The sequence below is a fragment of the Parus major genome, chromosome 1, assembly GCF_001522545.3.
Source record: "Parus major isolate Abel chromosome 1, Parus_major1.1, whole genome shotgun sequence".
NCBI classification, from domain to species: domain Eukaryota; kingdom Metazoa; phylum Chordata; class Aves; order Passeriformes; family Paridae; genus Parus; species Parus major.
In genome coordinates this window covers 23315860-23339102 of record NC_031768.1, presented here as the reverse complement: position 1 = coordinate 23339102, position 23243 = coordinate 23315860, and the positions used below count along the sequence as shown (strand labels likewise).

Below are 23243 nucleotides of genomic sequence, written 5' to 3'. Positions count from 1 at the left end.
GAAAAAAAAAGGAATCCAGAGCAAATCAAGAGCAAATTGAGAATATAACTTCAAATTGCTAATATCTTTGTATTAGATAATTATCATCATCAAGATAAAGAAGTCCTAGAGTTCTTTGAAACACTGTAAATTAATAGAAATTTTGGAACTTTTCAATCAACCATTTGCTGATAAAAATCAGTTTCCAAATATAACGAACACACAGGAGTAGTTGTCAATCAAAAAGCTTTGACTTGCCCTTTTGAGACTCTTAATTTCTGACATGCTTCCCTTGCTCAGTCTTGAAAAATGATCTTACCTTTCAGCAATTACTTCTGTCTTTATCCATCATGATCCATGTGCAGATACAATGGGAGATGTATTCATTCAGATCCTTCCCTATGTAGATTTTTGCTACTTTAACATCCTAGTTGTATACAGGCTCAGAAGAAAGTGTCCAGCTATTTGTCTTCACACAATGCCTTAGCAATTAGAACACTTGCAAGAACACAGATTTAAGTTTCTGAGCCCAAGCTGCCTCTCAGGACAGCACCTAACAGCAGAGATTTACAACCAAACAACTTCCCCTACACGATGGGGTGACACTCCAGCCTTACAGAAATTCTTAGTGATTCCAAAAGGGAGGGATTTCCCCTTTAAGCAATTTACATTAACTCTCAGTCCAAGATAATATATTACATAAAACACGATCTACATCCCATCTTTTACAGCATCACATTGACAAAATTATTTTAAATGTTTGAGGTACTTTTATCTAAAATAAGAATAAAAAAAACCATGCTACATCTTATTTCTTGCATTGCAATGGCTTAAGAAAACTATATTAAAGAAGGGGTACTTTGTGATCTTAATAGCCATTATTTACTAAGATTGTTGAATCTTCTACATACATCTTCATAATATTAAAAAATGTGAAGAGGAACAGAAAAATTATCAAAAGAGCAACTGGGTAGAAACAACCTGCCAAAGGTTTTAAAAGGCCTGTTATCTAGTTAATCTTACTATTTGAATCAAGATTACACTTGTTTAAAGAAAACATTAAAAAATCACTTATGGATGTTACCAGAATGATGTGATCTCATCAAAATTTGACTAAGCCAGAAATTATGAGTTTATGAAAGAGGGCAGATCCTGCCTTCCTGATTCATGAGTGAGTTTGATGCAGAAGAAATTCATCCCTAATTTAACTTTATCAGCTGAGAAACATCTAGATCACTGAAGCACTGCTCTCAGGAGTTTAAGGTAAGAAAGATTTGGCACAAACACTCTCAGTAATGCAAGATATAATCTACTCTACAGAGGCAAAGCAAAGCTTTATTGATAAAAGCAGGTTTATGGAAATATTCAGCTATAAATTACTTCTAAAGCTTTGGTATTGCAATGTTCAGACATCTATTTAGAAATATTATTTTGTTCTTTTTGGATGATTATAAGATATCTTATCAGATAAAGCTTTGTTCATGCGAATCTAATTATTCAGGTTTATGCTAAGTTCTTTCCTGTCTGAGTTTCTTACAAGGGGACTTCAAATTATTTCATTTTCTGAACAGACTGAATGCTTCCAAACAACTTATGCTAGAAGAGGAATAAAGTAATTATCTGGAACTTAGAATACTTTTGGTCTTCAAAGTCCTCAAATGATTTCAAATACAGAATTTAACTCTTCTTCTCCCTGTTTTGAAGTGAATCATTTTTAGCAAAGGAATTTAGCCTGAAGTTTTTTCAGAGCTAGTGCTGTATGCTGTTCTGTATAATACAGAAATGGTAACAACTTAAAACATTATCAAACAACAGTAGCCAAAAGATTTCCATACAAGAAAAATGTCATAACCAAGAAGGCTTTTCTCTACAAAAATTAATGTGGTGTCTATTTACAAGTCCTAAATCTAGAATTGCTATTTTATTCAAGTAAGTAGCCAGGGTAGAAAATGAAAAAGTTGAGAAAGAAAAATCCATGGGAAAAAGGCTTAGATGTGAAATGCTGAAAACATTCTTCTTACATAATTTTTATTACTGTTGTTTTTTTTACAGTTACTCACTATACTCATTTTAAAGATAGTCAGTTTAAGAGAAGATCATTAATACTAAATAGCCTTCTCCCATTTCAGTGACACTTAGGAAAGACTAAAAAGTAAAAGGCAAATTAACTGAGGAATATTTTTTCATTCTAAAATATTCTGAATTAATAAATTCTGAGATACAAAATTTCCTGAAAAAAAAACAAAATCTCCTCCTATAGTAAATATTTGGAGTATATTAAGACTTAGACACGCTACATTTGGGTATCTATATTCAGCTCTTTATATTTAAGCTCTTACTATTAAAGTCAATGTAAGCAGCACAGTTTATGAAGACACACACATGGTTCAGTTCATCCAAAGCACACAGCGATGTAAATCTATATACAGCTGAGTAGGGACTCAATCTCCTTTGACTGCAAATGGGAGCTAAGAAAACCAGCTCATGTGGAGTCATAGAGAAAGATATAATTTTAAGTGCTGGGTGTTGAATCCTATCCTTGGGTTCAAGGCAGTCAAAACTTTGGTTTCTGTTTTCCTTACTAATTTGATGTAAAGTATCGAAATGAAAATAGAGAAAACAGTAACATTTAGTGACATTTCATTAAAAACAATATATTCCATAAGAAATTTAGAAGTAAATTAAACAGTTTTTAACTTAAGAAACAAACTTGCAAGGGAAAAAAACCAAAAGCAATGGACCTACTGTAGTCCACAGATGACAGAAAGATATCTAATAAAATTCCTTTTCTCCTTTAAGGAAACTATATTAATGGATATAAAACTCTGACCTTGTTAAGAGACTATATATGTAATCTAGAATTAAATCCTCATAAGCAGGTTCTCCATAATAAATTATGTCAGAACTCATTGAAAAGTTAGAAAAATTTTAGCTATTGGAAGAAAGACTTCAACAGAAGAGAAGAATTAATATAAGAAAAATATAAATACTAAATATAAAGTTGTTTTCCTACCTGTGTGCAGACAAATTACTTAGGTACAGGGTGTATTTTTCTTCAGCAGATAATCCATCCATCATCAAGTAAAAAATATGAAAATTACTCTGGTTGAGAGGCTGGATAACGACACGAGACTTCTCCAACATGTATGTATAAATCCTAGCTGATTAAAAAACAAACACATAAATTCATCATTATACTGCTTGTTCTAAAATATCTTAAACCTTCACAATTGCAACAGTTAAGAATAAGCAACATTTCTTATAGAATTATCTGAGGGGAGCATATAAAATGTAGTTTTACCATTATACTGCCATGGTTTTTTATACAAATCACATATAAAACCCTAATTCCATTTAAATTGGTGGAACAAACATGTTACCACACTTATTTACTGTTTAATATTACCATTAAAACTACTTAGTTGTAAAAGTACTGATGTTGATTTGTACTACTTGCTGTATTTGGCAAGACTTTCTAAGAGACAAGATATTAGTCATCTCACCAAGGTGTGGCCATCTCATCACTGGCATCTATCCTATCCTCCTTCTAAACAAAAAGAAAGATGGAAGAGAGATTCAAGACCTCTTGAAAAAACACACCTGGAAGCATTTCTTCTTTCTCTGCTGGCAATCAAGAATATAGAGATTAATAGTTTAGATTAACCACCTAGCTTCTAGATGTCTGCAAAGAGACAAATCCTCTGCAGAACAGGTTATCAACAAGCTCACTGACCTGAGCCTGGGGAAACAAGGACTATGATGGCCTGAAGCTGTGTGAATCAGCAGTCTGGGGAAGAAGGTGAAGGAGGATGAATCTGAGTGAGATTTGCCTACAACAAAACCAGCTTACAGGATCATACATAACCTCAGGCCCACTAAGACTCTGAAAGAGACAAAGCACAGAAGCAAAGGAAATCTTGAGCCCTCAGATCCATTTACCTGTTCAGAAGATAACAGGAATTTTAGAGATAGCCGTGAAGAGATGAAGAGATGGATTCATGTTTTGGTCAGGCTACTCTTGAGCTCTCCCCTGGGAGTACAACACCATGTGGTTCCAGATGCAAGAGACTAAGAGGACAAGTCCAACTGCAGCTGGAGGTCAGGGCCCTTCTGGTCATTTGGAACTGATCCCCGTTCCCACTTACCCAGCTGCTGGCATACTTTATCTCATCATTACTTAAGTAATGTGGTGCAAAGACCAGAAGCATGTCTCTTCACACACAGTTGAGTACCTCCACATGGACAGTCCATTTTGCTGCAGATTTAGGCTTTTCAATATCTGCAGTATGGCAGAGTTTTCACAGACTCTTTGCAAGCCTCCTTGCCCTGGCTGTTGAATTTAGAGCATAAGGTGCACTTCTCAGCAATGAACGACCTATATTTTTCAACCCAGTAAGTAGAGGGAGTAAGAGAAGAATATTAAACTATAGCTTCCCATAGACTGGCTTTCAACCAACTCATTCAGGACTCCTTTCTTCATGAACTGGAAGCAGTTCTTGAACATACAGTCAATTGTAAATATTGGTGCATGCATCCTGCAGCACAGCAGGTATGTTCTCTAAATGCATAGTGTCTTTTTAGAATTTTTCTCATTTTTTTACTTTTTTTCATCTGGCTGGGATTAAAGTAATATTTTCAGAACCAGTTTTGGACTCACAGGTGTTGCTCAATGTAAAGTGAAACCATTTGGTGAATGAGAGTGTGTATCAGAGACACAGTAGTTGCATTAGCCTAATGCTAGGTCAGCAGGCAGAATGTCAGTTCCTGTCACCATACAGTTGCTAACGTCCACAATAGCTTGTTCACTGTTGGGTTGGTTATTATTGTATCATCTGTATTTGTCTGGTCATTTTATTTTAAATTCCACTTATCTTTTGAAGTTCTTTAAGTTTCCATTTACATTGTTGAAATAAACACAGCAAACCTGAGGTTACTTGTAATTGTGTGTATGAGGGAACACAGCCTTTGAGAATACTGATGAAAGACAGCATAGATGGGAGAGAAATTAAATGGGGGAATCTTGAGCATATTGTTTTGAGAAAGACCTCAGCAGTTAAATTCTGTCCAAGAAATAAATATAACTTTGCAAGGTCTCTTAAAGAACTACTCTGCACAGGCCAACCCATCCTGGACATATCCCAGTTAAGGAGTACAGAAGGTCAGTGGAACATTAGCCTACACTCTATACTTTCTCTGTGCAACAGCACAGACATGTCCTGACATGTGCTGGCAACCAAAACCATGCCTGGGATTCTGGCTAAGAGACAGTAGGACTGGCAGACAGGAGCTGTACATCTGACTTGCTGAAGCAAGGAAACGTGATCTGGCCCATTTAATCATCCTACAAATGGAGTAGTGAGCTGCTATTATGGAATCAATATTATGAGAAATTGTGTATCATCCATCTAATCCTCTGCTGCTACAGTACAGAAAAAAATAAAAAACCCAAACATGTACTGGAAGTAGAAAGGCACACTTGGGAAATCATGTATGTTTCTGGCTCCAGTAACTTTGCAACACATTATAAATTGAAGTGAAGTAATCATGGCCGGACTGTCCCAGACACACACTTTCATCAGAATCAATCATTACCTGGCTGTCATTCCTACAGGGTAAAACAGAATAGATGAACCTGAAGGATGATTTCCATCTTTAATTGTGCTTGTAACTTATTTCACAGTAAAACTAATCCAACCATCAATTAATTTGAAAAGAGTTCACTGTAGATTTTTAATCACATTTTTCTATGCAATATTCTTCACTAAGCCTTTTATAACTACCACTTCAGGTGTTTTTAACATTCATTGATTAATACAATGAGGAAAAATGTTACCAAAGGTCATCTATCATTTAACTTTAATGATGGGCTACATCACATATTGAGATGACACTAATTAATTCAGCCCTTTCCAAGTACTTCAAGTCACCTGCACTTTAATAAGGCTAAACACATTCCATCTCAACTAGCATCTCCAGCAGTGGGAAGAGCTGTTAAGAAAATCCAAGCTTCCATCAGCAAGAATCATACACAGCATCATCTTAATGGTGCTGAGAGTCACAAAGAAAATTATCATGGTAGTATGCTTTTCTACAAAGTGAAAAATGCTTGTTAATCTATGTGTGAAATAAACAGGGGGAAATTAATAAAGTTCCATAGCAAAGTCTCTCATTTTTGTGCAATGGTAATTGTGCTTGCAGGGACAAACCAACTTCTACTTTCTTTAACATCTCACTTGATCTACTCAGCAGCTACACAGTCAGCAAGCAGAGTCTGTATTAGAAGTGTGATCAGTGAAATCTCTTTCAGTTATGTGTTCTTAGAAACTACATTGCTCCTTCTCAATAACCATGCTGTCCTAAACACAGCTATTTATAGAGACAAGAAAATATTTGTCAGTCCATTTCAATGTAACTTTAAAAAAAAACAAAAACCCAAAAACCAAAACCAAAACAAAGCAACAACAACAACAAAATCAGTCCTTGCTTTTCAAAAAGTGAGGACTGAAAAAATCAATGCCTGAAAAGCAAAGCAGAAAATCTGGAGAATAATTTTCTCAGACTTTATTTTCTCTCCCTAAGTTTCTTTTTTGAGTAATTTCAGGAAATTTATAGAGGCATTCATTTTCACCTTAGGAGTTGTATCAACTTACCTGAAAGACAATTCTGGGAAAAAAAAAAATAAAAAAAATCAGTCTTCTAATATTACTATTATGCTTTGGGACTTAACCATTATCTAGAAATTATATTAATATTTTTGCAAGAAGATCAGTCTTTGAGTTCTGAATTTATTTTAGAAACTTAATGAAATCACTGGCCTGTAGTTTATTTGAAGTGTTTATTCTAATTTAAAACTTTTTACTACATAATACCAATTCAGATATCTATACTGGCTTTGAGTAGAACCACACTAAAACTTTTCATCCTTGTTTTCAAAACATCATGGCTAAAATACACATTATGCTAAAGAACTAATCAAATCTAGTGACGAAAATTATGGGGAACATTTCAGTTATTTAGGTATATTGTACTTTCTGCTAGAAAAAAATAAACTTTGTGTCAAAAGTCAGAGCATTTCCAGGGTCTAAAAGAATTTCAGCATGAACAAAAAGATGTAACAAACTTGACTGGTGTCCACTCAAAAAGCAAGAAGTGCCACCTTGGGCTTGCCCTCTATAATAAAGTTGTACACACATACTGTGCATGTCCCTCCCAGCAAATTGTTCCAGTTCTCCACCCTTAATATGTGTGGAGGAATTTAAACAACCTAAATCCTCTGATGGAGGCAGCCATGTCACTTGGATTTTTGTTTACAAATCAGGCATATTTAGCCCCATTAGTATCAATGAGTTATAAGTTCATGGCTCAGCATAATCAGGTGCTCTGTATATTTAAAATATTCATATACATTTAAACAGTTCAAGACGGTAAATACTGCTGCAAATGATCTTGCAGATAAATACAGAGTATGCCTGGGTGGAATTTAAACCTGCCAAAGACAACATACCTGATTCTTTTCTCATTCATGGTGGTCTAAACCTGGGACAATTTCACTCAGATGGGATGCCTAGCAGTGGCTGAGAAAAGGCTACATCTACTATGCAAATCAAACAGCAGGAACAATGGCAAATTTCAGAAATATAAAACACACCTTGACTGCTGTAGTGAGGCTTGTCTCTCTTGACAGAAAATTATGTAACTTTTGGCTGCCTTAGAGTTGGTAAGATTCCTAAATAACTTCAATTCCTAAATAACTGGGGAATAGCAGGCTAGATAAGTAATTTGTTTATATTTGTTAACTGACCTGACTACCCCTACATTTTCTCATTTGATGCCTATGTCTTGAAAATAATAAAAACACAGAATTAGTGTACCAGAAAACTGGCACAAGAACCTGGTTAACTGATCCTGTCACAGGCAATGGCAATGAATTAAACTGGCAGTTCTGAGTAAAGCTGTTCATAAACCCACATCCCTGCAAACACAATATATTCAAATTAAATATATACAATACAAAGGGTCTATAAAATTTTAGCTTTAGGGATTGAGGTTTATTTTTACAAACTGAACTGAGATGCTCTTCAGTCCATGCTAATGTATATTTAATTTTGCATTCCTCCCACAAAAGCTTATAAATGAAAAACAAAATCACACATTTTTAGTTTTCAATTTCCTCTATGATTATCCTACATTCATTATAAAACAAGGTAGAAAAAAGTGTTATTAATTTCCCATGCAGTGACATTTCCTGTGAAAAAACTTATTTTCTAGAGTATAGTGAACTGTGTCAAGAAAATCTAATTGGAAATACTTCCAAAGTAATTTTTAGGAAACTCTTCAGAAAGCGTAAACATATTTAAAATTAGGGAAAGAAAAAAAAAATAAAAAAGAAAAAAAAAGATAAGTAGATTTGGAAATGTTTATCTAACAAAATCTAATTTACTTGGAACAAAAGTGTCTTGCCATATGGCTTCTCCATCCAGGAACAGTGCAGGTAGGAAGCTGTCTATAACTATAACTGTAACTATAGTTATTTCTGCAGACATACCTTGCTTTGACAGTGAGTAGCTCTAGGATGACCCATGCAGACCAGAAATGAAAGCTTTCTCTGACTGCTTTTGAAGAGCAGAGTTTTCAGAATCAAACTGAAAGTTTGCTCGGTTTTCTTGTATTTCCTTTTTATTTTGTTTTTTTTTTTTTCACTAAGGAATGCTTACTAGGGATTAGAGGACTCACTCTGAAAGCAGGAATGAATTTCACACTATCTTTCCTTTAAGAAGAATAAACAACAACATGGTTCCAAGATGTTTTAAAATAAGCTCTAAGCTGTAACGAATAACTTCTAATTTCTGTATTACAGAATATACTTGTTTTATTTTTGGGGGTTTTTTGTTGTTTTTTTTTTTTTTTTTAACTAAACAAATGATAACACTCACTATTTTAAGGGACATTTAAAATACCCAATACAATATTAGGTAGAAATGCACAACTTAACAAACTAATCCATTTTTTACTCTCACTTCACGGCACTGCAGAACACAGCTCTCTCAGTGTGTTGATCAGTGAGATGAAACGTCTCCTGCGAATTGTGAGGAAACACTGGTTTCAGTTTGTTTCTTGTCTTTCCCTGCCACCTTGTGGTTGCTCAGAACAGGGCACTGCTGGCTCCTGACAAGTGATCAATTCCCAGGCTATGAAAATTGTTCCTCTGACACTCCCTAACCCCCCTGGACTCTTTCATGCTATTTGAAGCCCTTGCTGCCCAATTCTGTGCATGGCACACTGGGAGCTCTGATCTAACACTCTATGCCCGATATCAAAATTTACAGATTAAATGATACTTACCTGCAACTAATGTTTTTTTTCTCTCACAAAACTGTAGTTCAAAATACTTTATAAAACAGCTGGAAAAATCATTCAAGGGTGTCTTAGCATGTCCAAAGGCCTCCAAGATACAGTTTACCTGCAAAACAATAGTAAAGAAATAATGAGAGGAAATACACAGGAAGATATTTCAAGACATATTAGTAAGGTTGGTTTATTAGTAGTAAATTGGGGGGAAAAAAAAGCTATTTTTTATCTTGGAATTTTTAAAAAATTATGAAATTATTATGAAATTAATATTTATTATTATTAAAAATAATAATAGAAATTTCATAATAGAAATTGAAATAAATTATAATTTATATATAAGTATATTTATATATATAATATATAATATATACAATATATATTACATATATAGGATAATAAATATATATACATTATATATAATTTAATATATGTCATATATAAGAAATATATTACATATAATAATGTATTATATCTATATCTATCTATATTTATATCTATCTATATATATATGTGTGTGTGTGTGTGTGTGTGTGTGTGTGTATATATATAAAATATATTAAAAAAAAAGCAATGTCAGAATAGTGGAAGTTGTAAGTGAAATGTTCCCACGTGAGCTGTGTCACTATCAGTAGTTTGGATATATATACTGGAGTCATATTCCTGGACCTAGCATATTTAGCAAAAATATTAAAAGACAACTTATGAAGCTACAGTCAGTCAATACTAATAACCCAACAAAGGAATTTACAGGTTTTATAAAATGTCAGAAATCAGATACATTATTGATTTCAAATAGAAATATTTCAGGATTATACTAGTGAAAACTGAGAAAAAAAACAGATTCTGATATTTTTATGGCATGTCTCACTAATGCATTTCCATGTTACGCTTTCATGGTCACAACCATTGTATTTAGCTTTTTTGTGTATAATTAGTTGATTGTACCCCTTAGACTCTGACAGATTCCCTTCAGAACTTTCCTGTGTGCATCCTTGAAGTTGATTGCAATGTGGTGCATATACACTGTTGTTCTGACATCACTCTTTCAATGAACCAGGATGAACCAGCTGGGGAGGAATGAGGTCTGTGGAGTGGCACAGAAGTTCTAAAAATTGAGCCATTCACAATTATTAATTAAACCAGCTGTCTGTGCAGTAGGTGGCAGCAGAAAACTAGTCAGCCTATTTTTGGTTCCAGTTCCACTCCAGTAGTGCTGTTTAGGATGTATTTGCTCTTTAGACTAATTCAGCACTTGCTTTAAACTGTGCAACTTTATTAATTTAATGGTGCTATGTATAACTGCAGCAGGAATTAATCCAGACAACTGTGTTCATTAAGGCACCTTCAAAGGCAACTAAATTAGAATCTCTATTCACTATGAATGAGAGCTGATACATTTACCATCTAAAGTCAGATATCCTATCTAAGCTATTTTAAAGGATCTTTCTATAACTAAAATTTGATAATGCTCTTCCACTTCCATTAAGATCCATTGATAGATGTCTCTGAGTTGAGATCTCAGATTAAAAGTTTCATCAGGATAGGTATTTATTTTTACAGAATTTGAATTGGCAATCCAGGGTTCAGCATAGCTTAAAATGTCTGCATGAACCTTTATAGAGAATTAAATATGGGTATATGGAAACACATATTTTGGAAATTAAATATGACTGAACAAATATTCAGAACTCTTTCCTATTTCTTAAATACATTTAGTACTCAAATACTGAGCCATATAACTTTGCTCAACCCTTGCAGTTTTCCTGCAAGTTTTCAGTTTTTGTCTTGCATACTATTACTTCAGATGTCTCAACACTTCTTATACTGTCCAGTGAGGCATAGCCACACCATACAGGCAAATTTATTTATTTACAGAATGCAATTAATTTCATGTTTAAGAAACAGGTTCTTATCACAGAAATGTTTCCTATTCACTGCAACACTGACTTTCAAAGTCAACTAAACATAGAAACAAAAATTGCCTCCACTTTGGAGATCTTCTTATCACATAAATGTGAGCTTAATCACATTCCCATTCATGGAAAAATACCTCCTTTGACTTAAAAAAAAAAAAAAAAAGCAAGCCATTTATGAATTTCTACAGAGCTGACTCCTTCTCCTGTACAGTTCAAATATCTCTCTCCATCCAAGAGGCCAAAGTTTTGCTTCATTCCACTCAGTGATTGGAATGCTACTTACATGTTTTATCTTTGTATCAAAGGTATTTCTGCTGCAGCTGGCTCTGCAAGCAAGGTGTTTCACTATCTGTTTGCAGGCTTCAGTCTTCCCAGAACCACTTTCTCCACTGCAAGACGACAGGCAAGGAAGAGAGGGAGGAATCATTGTTAGCTTCACAATTGAAATGTTATTTATATTCCCTGCTAGCTTCATTTGAATGGATTTAAGGTACCTCCATCAAATTTTCATTTCAAATAACAGAAGGTTTATGGATGAGAAATAAAGAACAGAACATGGGAGATTGACTGACTGACTGTCTATGTACAAGGAGGCTGTCAGAGCTGTCAAGATACATTGTCTTGTACCACAGGTCAAACCAATCAAATCTAATGCTTTCAAGCCTTTTTGAAGGTATTTATAGCACAGATTTTATGTTTTCCTTTATCTCTTATCCAGCAAAGGAGCTCACTAACGTTGCCTGGTTTTCTTTACAGATGGGGAAATTATTGCTGTAGTAATGAAGGGGAATCAGAGGAAATGGAAAGTGAAGAATACAATAGGAAGAATGGAAATAAAATACAAAAGGAACAGAAAAGAAAAGGAAAGGAAAAGAAAGAAAGAAAATAAAGAAAGGAAAAGAAAAAGCTGATTGATTTTACAATCTGCCCAGTTTCTGCAGTACATTCTGACTTCAGTGATTCTATCTAGATCACTGTGATTTCTTGTTTGTGATGTGGAATAAATATTCAAAAGAATGAGAATTTCTGACAGGGTGAGTTTAAGTAAATAAGGTAAAAGGCAAAAGAATAACAAAGGTGTAAAGAAACAATAGAAAAGGGGCGGGCTGGAGGAAGGAAGTAGAATTAGTGGTGCACTTTAAGTATGGAGAAGGAAGAAAAGGAAAGAAGAGGTAGAAAGGATGAAGTTAGTGAAGGTGAAGCCTGATTTAGAAATTCATGTAAGAATGATAAGACATTTTCTTTGCAGACAGCTGAATCAAATAAAATGTAATTTGATGCACCTCCTTAATTTAATCACTTGATCAAATTTAAAGGGCTGTTTCTACAGCAGCCAGTTAGATTTTTCACAAGTACAATGGATGTAATGGCTGATCAGTCTGTTACCTTTGTATTTTAGTTTCTGAAAATTAGAAGGCAGCAAAATACAGTATCTGTCTGGCCATTGCTTTATCTATTCAAATATCACTCCAAAGGAGAAATCAATTAAAATGGAAGAAACAAAATCAGGAAGGACAAAAAAGAGTTTCATACTTGGATAGCAATACACCATTTAATCTCATTCAACTCTCATAGAACACACATGCAGCTTTGGTGAATACTTTATTGTTTGCCTGGTAAACTTTAGTCTTAATGTGATAAGATAGATCTTGTCATTGCTATATATGATGTGTCAAACTGCTTTTGTCTGTGTTGTCCATGTTTCTATGACAAGATGGAGGGCTAACACTGGACTTCAAACTCCTATTGGCATCAGTAGGAGGTTTATGGTCCAAGACTGCAATGGTTTGCAACCTGGCTACCTGGTTGTGTATCTGATGAAATCCAGCTGTGGGTCCTCAGGGAGCTGGAAGATGAAGGTGCTAAGCCACTATCCATAATTTTTGATAAACTGCAGCAGTCAAGTGAAGTTCCTGCTGTCTAGAAAAAGGCAAATATTAACATCCATATTTAGAAAGAGGAAAGCAGAAGACACAGGGAGCTACAGATCTATCAGTCTGTATTCTATCCCCGGGCTACAGGATTGGTGGACAGGGGCAGAGCAATTCACATTATCTGCCTGAACCTAAATAAAGTGTTTGAGGCTGTCCTGCACAACACCCTTGTCTCTAAACTGGAGAGACACAGATCTGATAGATGGACCATTTACTGGATAAAGAATTGGCTGGATCATCACACGAAGTGTGGAGCTCAGCATCTCATTGTCTACGTGGAGATCAGAAATGAGTGCTGTTCTCAGGGGTCAGAACTGGGGCTGAAACTGTTGAACATCTTTGTCAGTGACATGGAGAGTAGAATCAAGTGTACCCTGATCAAGCTGTGGGGTGACACCTCACGCTGGAGGGAAGGGATGCCATCCAGAGACCTTAACATGTTTGAGAGGTGGGCTGATGCAAACCTCATGAAATTCAACAAAGAAAAGCGCAAGGTCACAGGCAGCTACAGGCTGGGCAGAGAAGTGACTGAGAGCAGCCCTGAGTAAAAAGACTTGGGAGTGATGGTCAAAGAAAAATTCACCAGCAGTGAGCCAGCAGTGTGTGCTCACAGAGCAGAAAGCCAAGTAAACCCTGGCCTACATCCAAAGCAGTGTAGCCAGCTGGTTAAAGGAGGCAGTTGTCCCCCTCTACTCCACTCTTCTGAGCACTCTTTTGGACACCAGCTCTGGTGTCCCCAGCATAAGGACACTGAATTGTTGGAGCAAGTCCAGGAGAGCATCACAAAGCTGGTAAGAGAAATGGAGCACCTCCTCCACACAGACAGGGTGAGAAAGTTGTGGCTGTTCAGACTGGAGAAGAGAAGGTGTGGAGACTTCATGGCAACCTTCCAGCATCTGAAGGGGGCCTACAGAGAAGCCAAAGTGGGACTCTTAGGAACTGTAGTGACAGGACAAGGAATAATGGTACAAACTGAAAGGGGTGAAATTTCTGTGAGACGTTAAGAAGAAATCTTTTACTGTGAGGGTGGTAAGACACTGGAACAGGTTTCCAAAGGAGGTTGTGGGTTCCCCACTCCTGGAGGTGTACAAGGCCAGGTTGGATAAAGCCTGGTTTAGGATGAGGTGTCCCTCCCCATAGCAGCAGCATTTGGGACTAGATGATCCTTAAGACTAGTACAAACCTCTTCATTCTATGATTCTGAGTTATGTGAAAATCTCAACTAATAGGTCACAAAGCCATTTTTAGACCAGATCTAAGAGGAAAAGAAATTGTGTAATGTCAAGATGGTCACCGTCACAACTAATATGGAATTAGCAACTCTCCAGAAATGACAAGGCTCTCCTTAAGTGCTCTATTTTTTGACCAGATTTTCAGGTTCTGACTTTCTGAAAGAGTTAAGAAGTCAGATGGTACTTGATGTCACCGTACAAAATATGCATCTTTGCCCTCTTAATGATGATTTCACTCCCCAAAGGCTAATTGTACCATGCTGCCTTTGTTCTTAAGATCCAGCATCAGTCTTCTGCCCCTATAATGGCAATCTCCAAACTCCATGTTTCTTTGTCTGCTGTCACTAACAGAAGTAGAGAAAAATTGAAACAGGACATTAGTCCTGTGATATTCCTCCCTCACAGACATTTCAAAGTCTTGCAAATTACTGATTTTATACCTGTATTATCCAGAAAGTCAGTGAGCTCATAGACAGATATAAATCACAGCTCCCCTCTTATTGCCCACTCACATTGGCCAGTTCACTGGCAACTGTGTGTCATGATGATGAAATAGTTGTCTCTCCACAACATACTTAATCCAAGATCACAGCTGCAACCTGCTATCACTATACCACAGGTTACCAAAAAGATTAGCAACAGTGGCCCTTCAGTTATTTCAGCTGTTAAGGAACTTCTCTGAAATTAAAACATCTCTGATGTTTAGTACAGTCATTCACAGTTCCAGTTATTAAGCTATTGAACAAAAGTGTACATTTATGCTTGATACTCAGATCTAATTCATAGTTTGTAAGAGCTCACAGCTTATCCAAAGCGTACCGCCCTTTATATCCAGCAGATAAATATTTGTATCCTTCTGAGAGCTATATAAGACTTGTTATTTAATAAATTATTGTAGCATTTTATTGTTTGTTCAGGCCCAACCTCATCTGCCAAAAACAGACTCTTCAACAGAAAGTTTTTCCAGGATTCAAAAATCTTTCTTACAACTGGAGAAACTGAGGGTGGGGAGAGTGGATGCTAAAATAACAGTTGATATGCCTTTGATTGTTTTCAAGAATTACAAAGCAGGCATGCAACTTAAAATTAAACAAAAATAATGCCTACTTAAACAAAGGAACTGGAGTGTTCACCATGACCTTCCTCCCTTAAGCATTAATTTGCTTCACTTTTAATATAAAGCTATGTTTGTTTTTCACTGCAAGACAAATGTGGCCGGGGCAACACAGGACCATGCAAGCAAGTACAAAGTGGACAGTTTCCATCCATTCTTAAATATTTCTTCTCAAGATTAATGTTTTCTGAGCATTGCAGTAAAATAGCTGCAAAGATTTGACAGCTTGGCTCAACTATTAATTTTACAGTCCTGCCACAGGAGCTTTTTTTATCAAAGTGGTTGTTAGATTATTGTTCAGGGCTCCAAAAATCACCAGAATGCAGCAGCTGAAAAAGACACACAATGTAAGTTATTTTTCTGTACATTTCAATGGGTTATATTCATTTCTAGTGAAATACAGATTGAACCACCAAGAAAGAAATGCTATGTTAGAAAAAAATTAATTTCTGATACCATTATTTGGAATATTCAAGGCAGTTTAACAATGAAAATTTTATTTGGTACCTTGTACAAGATCTTGTTTACTCTATTTCATTTTAGGTTGAGTAAAATTCTTTGCAATGTCACCATTGTCTGCAGTATTGTTGCTCTAGCAATTTAATGCTGCTTAGAGAACAATTCCAGTTTTCTCTTTTAAATAATTGTTTCATCACTATATTTTTCAACATGTGATTTACAATATGAATATTGGTTTCTTAGAGCTTTTGTTTGGACTGCCTTAGCAAAGTGCAGGTTAAGTTAACATTGAAGCAAAAAACCATTCTTCTGCACCAATACTTACTTAGAAGGCATTATGGAAAAGACAAAGAAGGCTTATTTCACTGATAAAAAAGGTTAAATTAGAAGCAGTGTATTCCAAAGGAAAGGAAAATGAATGAAAAATCTGAAATCCTATGCTCACATAAGGTTTTCGGCAAGTTCATGAAGTTTTCTCACTTGACTGATCCTTTGGCTTTCCAGCTTTTCTTTATAACTACCATATGGAGGGCCTGTTTCCTACTAGTACTTTATAAATAAAAATTAAAATCTAAATTTGTTAGGAAAAGACCAATTCAAAGTGTGAAAATACAAAGTCATGTGAAGCAAAGAACATGAGACATTCAACACCCAGGGGAACTAAAGAAGCTACATCTGTTAAATCCACAGCATTTGGATTTCATCTAGCTCTTTTGCTTTTTCATAGCAGCCAGTCTAGCTGGGCTGCTGGTGTCCCTAATATTGGAGAGATCCATGCAGAGCCTGTGCTCACTGGACATCCACATGAGCTGCCTGGCTGTGAAGAGCTGTGGATGCAGTTCCTACTGCATCACCTTTGTTGTGACTCCCCAAACCCACAAAGCCTGTGTGAACATGAGAACACCCCAGCTCTTAGACCACCGCTGCTGCTGGTGCCCACCTGCTTCAAAAGTTACTGCATGGAGGGGCACCTAGAACCATCCCATGGAAGTAGTTACTCAAGGAAGACCAAGTAAAGGAGTCAGAAAAGAGCCAACCCCAGGCAATTTTTAATACTTTCTGCATGTAATGAGAAGAACTTGCCTACCCCCAGCCTCTGCATATTAGGCAGGTTTGTCTATACCTTTATGATTTGAGAACACTGGATCATTATTACTGTTTGGTAAGCAACAATCCCATTATAAAGAAATTATATAAATCATCTGTTTGGGGAAAATATGACAAAATACAAAACATGTAAGGAGCAATGTAACTGTCATCTCAGATTACATGACAAGGTTTTCTTTTTCTGTGTTTCATTTTCAATTCTGACCAAAGGTACCACACTCAGAAGTGCAGGAATACATAACGAATAAACCTTACTTCTGCAGTACTTGAACTCTAATCAGAAATGATGGAAAACTGCTGACAGAATGTGTCCATATAAGATTTCCATCAGATTTAAAGGAAGACAGGTGTGCTGCTCTTCATGAACTTTTTAAACCAATCTCTTATTGTACTACAGTGAGCATTACTACTCCAAATTCCCATTAATACAGTAAGCTATATCCAGGGAGGAGTGACTAAGTTCAAACACTTTCGAGAGTTAGAATAATTTATTTCTTCTCCATTTTCAGAATATGTGAGACAATGAGTCTTGCTCCCAGTTTCTAGACTTGAAACTAATATATGCATGAAAAACTGTTAAATACAAAAGAATGAGTTTTGTATTATCAGTAATGTTATCTGTAACTGACCAATCTTTCATGTTAGTTGTAAATTATATTTCTAAAATTAAGTTCAATTCAACAGTGTATCTCTAAACAATGTTATAATACAAATCTGCAACAGCACTGCAGCAGCCCATTGCATTTAAAAGACATAGAATTATACTTTCAAAGAATAAATATTAAATTGAGCAGAATGCTTTTGGTGATGCTAAACTGAGGAAATACAAAGTTTTCAGTGCATTCCACTGTAAAACTCGAGGACTTCATTCCACATCATTTGGCTTAAAAATGTGATTTATATCACAACAGTATCATTGGATATTGACACTCCTGGCTGTTAAAAAGCTAGAGCATTTAATTTTGTGTATGTATTATGACTTTTTGACTCACAAAATTAGCCATCAGCATGCCATAAATCTTTAGTTTGATTTACTAAGGATCCTTAGCTTTTAACAGGACTATATTTAGGCTCCCTAGACAGATCTTCATTTATCTTGTCAATGCTTAATGTATTTTCATATCCTGAAAAGCAGGAGCAAAATGTAGTCAGAAGGAATCTAATTATGAAAAGTCCAGCTACTGGCTATTTAAGAGCATAACTAATAACATTATTTTATCCTGTCTCTTCCATTAGGAGTTTATATGAAGACAGCTCTTGGTGTTAAGCATACATGAGTAAAACTGGCTTGCTACAAACAGAAAATAATAGTGAATAACTGGTAGTAAGTTCTCCGGTGATTTAGCCAAATGCTTTCCTGTTGTAAAATGCTCTATTTCATTGAGTGAATTTTTGATCAGATGTGAAATGACTAGGGAAAAAGTAATAAATTTAAAATGGTAAAAAATTTGGCCGTACTTCAAGTCCTGTGTCCTGTTCTGCTCTCCTCACTCCAAGAAAATACACTCAGGTGCTGGTGGGAGTCCAGAGAAGGGCAACAGAGATGGTCAAGGATTTGGAGCACAAGCCCTGTGAAGAACTCTGAGGGAGCTGAGGTTGTTTAGTCTGGAGAAAAGGATGATTATCAGTCTCTACAACTGCCTGAAAGGAGGCTGTAGCCAGGTGGGGATCAGCATCTTCTCCCAGGTAACTAGTGAAAAACAAGAGGAAATAGCCTCAAACTGCACCAGGGGAGGTTTAGCTTGGCTATCAGGAGGAATTTCTTCTCAGAAAGGGTGATTAGACATTGGAATGGGCTGCTCAGGAAGTGTCCCTGGAAGTGTTCAAGAAATGACTGGACATGGCACCCAGTGCCATGGTCTAGTTGACAAAGTGGTGTTCAGTCAAAGGCTGGACTTGATGAGCTCAAAGGTCTTTTATAATCTCATTGGTTCTGTAATCCCATGGAGGATATTAAGATTAAAGATTCAGAAGATATGAACGTAACATGTGAAAAGATAGAAAAGTGATAAGACTGAGCAACAAATTCCTTTGACTAAGTACATCAAATTCACCAGACTCACTGCTTCCAGAGAGTTTGAGAAAAGAAAGATTAATAGATTTGGGGATTAAATTTCCAGGTGAATGCCAAATTTCACCATTATAAGTCCCACATGTTTAGAGGAAACTTTTTCATAGATTACTATTACATTTACTCGTAATCTTGAAGTAATTTATCATAGAAACAAGACTGTGAATAAAGGTTAAAGTCCATTTTAAAGTCCATTTTGAGCTTGGAGAGCTAAAGAACAAACTCATGGTCACACAAATACGTGAGGCAGAGTGCAAGCTCCAATACAGACACCTCACCACAGAGGTTTATAATTTAGTCAAGGACTTACAATTTTTATTGTCAATAGATTCTATGTCTAATCCTGATTCATGTAATATTATCAAGCACACACAGCAGTTTTGAATTCCTTACCATTAACTCTTGCTCCTAATTAGATGCAGCTACATGGAGTGGCAATTGCCCAAGAGAATTTATGAACTTGAGATGTAATTAAACCTTTTTCATTTCTATTTTGCTCTAATGCATGATACAGAGATCAGTACACAGAAAAAAAAATCAGTTAGAGAAAAAAATGGAAATCTTAACTGCTGTGGCCCAAGGGAAACAACTGAAAGGCAGGAGGTACAAATTAATTAATAGAAAGATAAATTTTCACCTGAGGATAAAGCACTGGGGACGCTGCTCCTGGAATAGCATGTGGTAAGCTCTTTCAGCACAGGAAAATATATGTGGGGGAAGTGAGGAACATAGTTTTCCAGAGTTGCTTAGATAAAGCTGGGTGACCTGAAAAATTTTAGAAAATTAAAATGATAAACACATTTCAAAACAATTATGTTTCTCCCCCTCAATCTTCGGTCTTTTGTAAAGCTTTCTAAGCATTCTGAACAGAATCTATGTATAGAAGTGATAGCTTTACAACAGCTATGAAGATCTTAATTACAAAAAATAGAGCTTTAAAACAAAAGGTCAAATTAAGATATGAAATGAAACATAACTAGAGGACTTAACAGTACTTATGTGTGCATTATGTAAAACAAAACCTAGTCAGCTACTTTTTAATACCTTAGATTTATAGATTCTTCACTGTCTTGACTAGAAAATTTACAAAATGAAATATGAACATACCATGAAAAGTTAAAATTGAAATCAAAGGAATAAGTTATAAACTAATTAATTACATGACAGAGCAGTCTCCCAGAAATACTCTCTCTCTGCAGTATAGAATAACTCCTGACACACATGGCTGGCAACATATACTAGCCTTAAAACCTGAGTAAATCCAATCTTTTTTTTCTTTCCCCCCTGGGGGTATCCTGATATATCACCCCATTGTGTCCCATGCCTGTCTTATTTATTTAGATATTAAACTATTCAATTCTGGGGTATCTATAGCACTGTAGCTGAATGAATCCTCCATGATATATTCTCAGCCAGGCCTTAAGGGCTACCAGACAAAAAGAAGATTAAATCCACACTAATTCTCCAGGAATCATTTCAGAATGTGACAAAGCACAAAGAAAAACCTTCACAAAAGTATGCTCAATGCAAATTTTTGCAAGTTTCCATATTTTTCTAACACAAATTTCAAGAGTGTATTTGTCCTAATCAGGCACAAGTAAATTCTGCAGGAATGTAACAGAGCAGCATGACCACAGATCAAGCATTTCTACAGTCACTAAGTTACCTTCAAAGTTGTGTTTGCATGCTCCTTGTATAATGTTATCATAATGTGTAGTGTAGTTGCACACTGTATTTCCATGTAAAAATGCAGTAATAATATCATCTAGAAATTGCACTGAATTTCATTAGAAGCAAAGTACATCAATGTGATTCTTTGTCATCTCAGAGTGAATAATTGCTTATAAAATATTTATTTTAGTAGCATTCTATTGGAACAAAGTGTGGGTGATCAGTGCATAATAACAAAATTGTTTGTTGAGAAGTTATATGCAGTATTTAAAAAAAGAAAGCAGGAAACATAAAATATAGCTGTTATTAAAAGATATATATGATAATATTTTCATTTCTTCAACTTTGTTTTAAAAATAGCATCATGCTCAATACATGTTTGCATTCCTTTTCTTTTTAACAAACTACATACCTGAAACAAAAATGCTACCTAATGAGCCACATCATATAGCATATCAGCATTTAGTGAGGAATTGGCATCATCACTTTTTAATACATTAATACATAGACCATCTAACATGTAGAGACTTAAATATAGGATCAGCTAGGCTGCTGCAGAGAAGTAAAGATGCAGTAAACATTCAGGAAACATTTTAACACATAAACTCTTCCTCTATTAACAGTTCCCTCTTGGTGCACAAAATCATGTATCTAATATAAAATACACAATGACAGGAAAAAATACCATCATCTGAAATCCTGGGGATGATAGATGATTTCCATTTCTATAAATAAATTCCAGCTCCCAAATTTGTATCTGCTGCTCCTACTGTGAACATCACAGCATTTCTTTCTTTCATATTTACTACTATTACACACAAAGACACATGATGCAACAAACAGTCACAGATTGCAATTTGCTTACCAAATTTTTAACCCCTTACAATTATTTGAAGTTAAATAGACATATTTGGACATTCCATATCAGGGAGGCTGAACTCTGTGATCTCAGTGCATCAATAAGAAGGTAAGAGGGGAGGATAAATTAACAGTTCTACTAACACTGTATCACTAAAATGTCTGGGCTAAAATGAAGGAGAGATCAAAACATTTGGATGTCATTGTGGATGACTCAATCCCCCTTGCCCAAACGCTGGCTGTGCCTGCCTTACCCAGGGCAGTGCTCAGCTGGTGCCGAGCGCGCTGCTCTCGGTGCTGTGCGATGTCCCAGATGCGCGTGGAGCACAGACATTTTCAGCCTTTGTGCACCATCCGAGGTTGTTATCTCCAGAATCATGTTTTGGGCAAGGGGGTGTGAACTCAAAAGACCACTGCTTGAAGTATGCATCTATTTCTATAAGTTTGACTGTGGCAGAAACTTCCAGGGTCATCAGGAACTATTTTTAAACACCCAAAAGCGCTCCTGCCCAGTCAAAGCGCAATCAAGATGGCTGCTTTACCGATAAGACACAGAAAAAATAGTTGTATATTGGAAGAAATTTTAAGATTTTGCTAAAATACTAAAACCAAGATGCTCACCACATAGAAGAGGCATATAGGATAGTTAATTTTAGGGGTTTGACCTGTCAAATGAACTATGTGAATTGTGAAAAAATATCCACAAACATTTAAATAAGAGAATGCTTACCATGGTAGAATAAATAGGAAGTTCTTTAAATGGGTTAACAAGCAACAGTATATCACCAATGTAAGTCTGAAAAAAAAAGAATATATAATTGCTTTATTAAGTAATAAATTAAATTTTTAAGGAGGCTAATGGCTTTCTTCCAAAAAAGAACTCTCAGCAAAGCCTCTTAAATCTAGTTAACAACTTGCTAAACATAATTCATGAATTCTGAGCTTTTAACTCCACAGTTTGAATTTGAGATCTAAATTTACATTTTGAACAGAATTAATTAGTATTTTTGTAATAAAACTGAATTCTTTATAACTGAAAATTATTCAGAGAAAAACTGCACTACATATATTATTGGTAGATTATTTGGAAGTTAATTTGTAACTTACCACTTGCTAAACTACAAAAATGTCACAGAACCACAGAAGCTGCTCAAGTAGGAAGGGACCCACAAGGATCATCGAGTCTAACTCCTGGCATGCCTACCACATAAACAAGTTCCTCAGGTGATTTTTTTATGGAATAGATGGCATAATTTAGAAATGCTGTACTGGTTATCCAGAGCTGATACATTGAAATATGTTGCTTGTGGGGTGAGATGGAGAAATTGATACATATATGTCTTTATGCAAGTGTATGTGTATAGGAACATTTGAGCATGCATGTGGAAAAAATATCCTGACCATATAAGAAAAAGTAAACCATCTAATGATTGCATGTTTGCAACGTTTTACTATTTCATATTTGGGGCTATTTTTGGATGAGAGGTTGGACATGACCATTCTACAATTCTATTCACTTAAGTGTAAGATTGTAGGTCACTCTTGCTGCTA

At 35.6% G+C, this 23243-nt stretch overlaps 1 protein-coding gene across 3 annotated transcripts in view; it reads right to left on the bottom strand.

The window, feature by feature from the left end:
* MYO16 (myosin XVI) overlaps window positions 1-23243 on the bottom strand; it is a 363582-nt gene that overhangs the window by 144856 nt on the left and 195483 nt on the right. For all 3 annotated transcript variants that reach the window (XM_015633144.3, XM_015633135.3, XM_015633117.3), the window contains exons 12-16: window positions 22423-22488; window positions 19801-19928; window positions 11530-11635; window positions 9322-9439; window positions 2993-3140 (exon numbers count right to left, since the gene is read on the bottom strand). In XM_015633144.3, the coding sequence (XP_015488630.1) occupies window positions 2993-3140; window positions 9322-9439; window positions 11530-11635; window positions 19801-19928; window positions 22423-22488 (566 nt within the window). The remainder of the gene's footprint in view (window positions 1-2992; window positions 3141-9321; window positions 9440-11529; window positions 11636-19800; window positions 19929-22422; window positions 22489-23243) is intronic.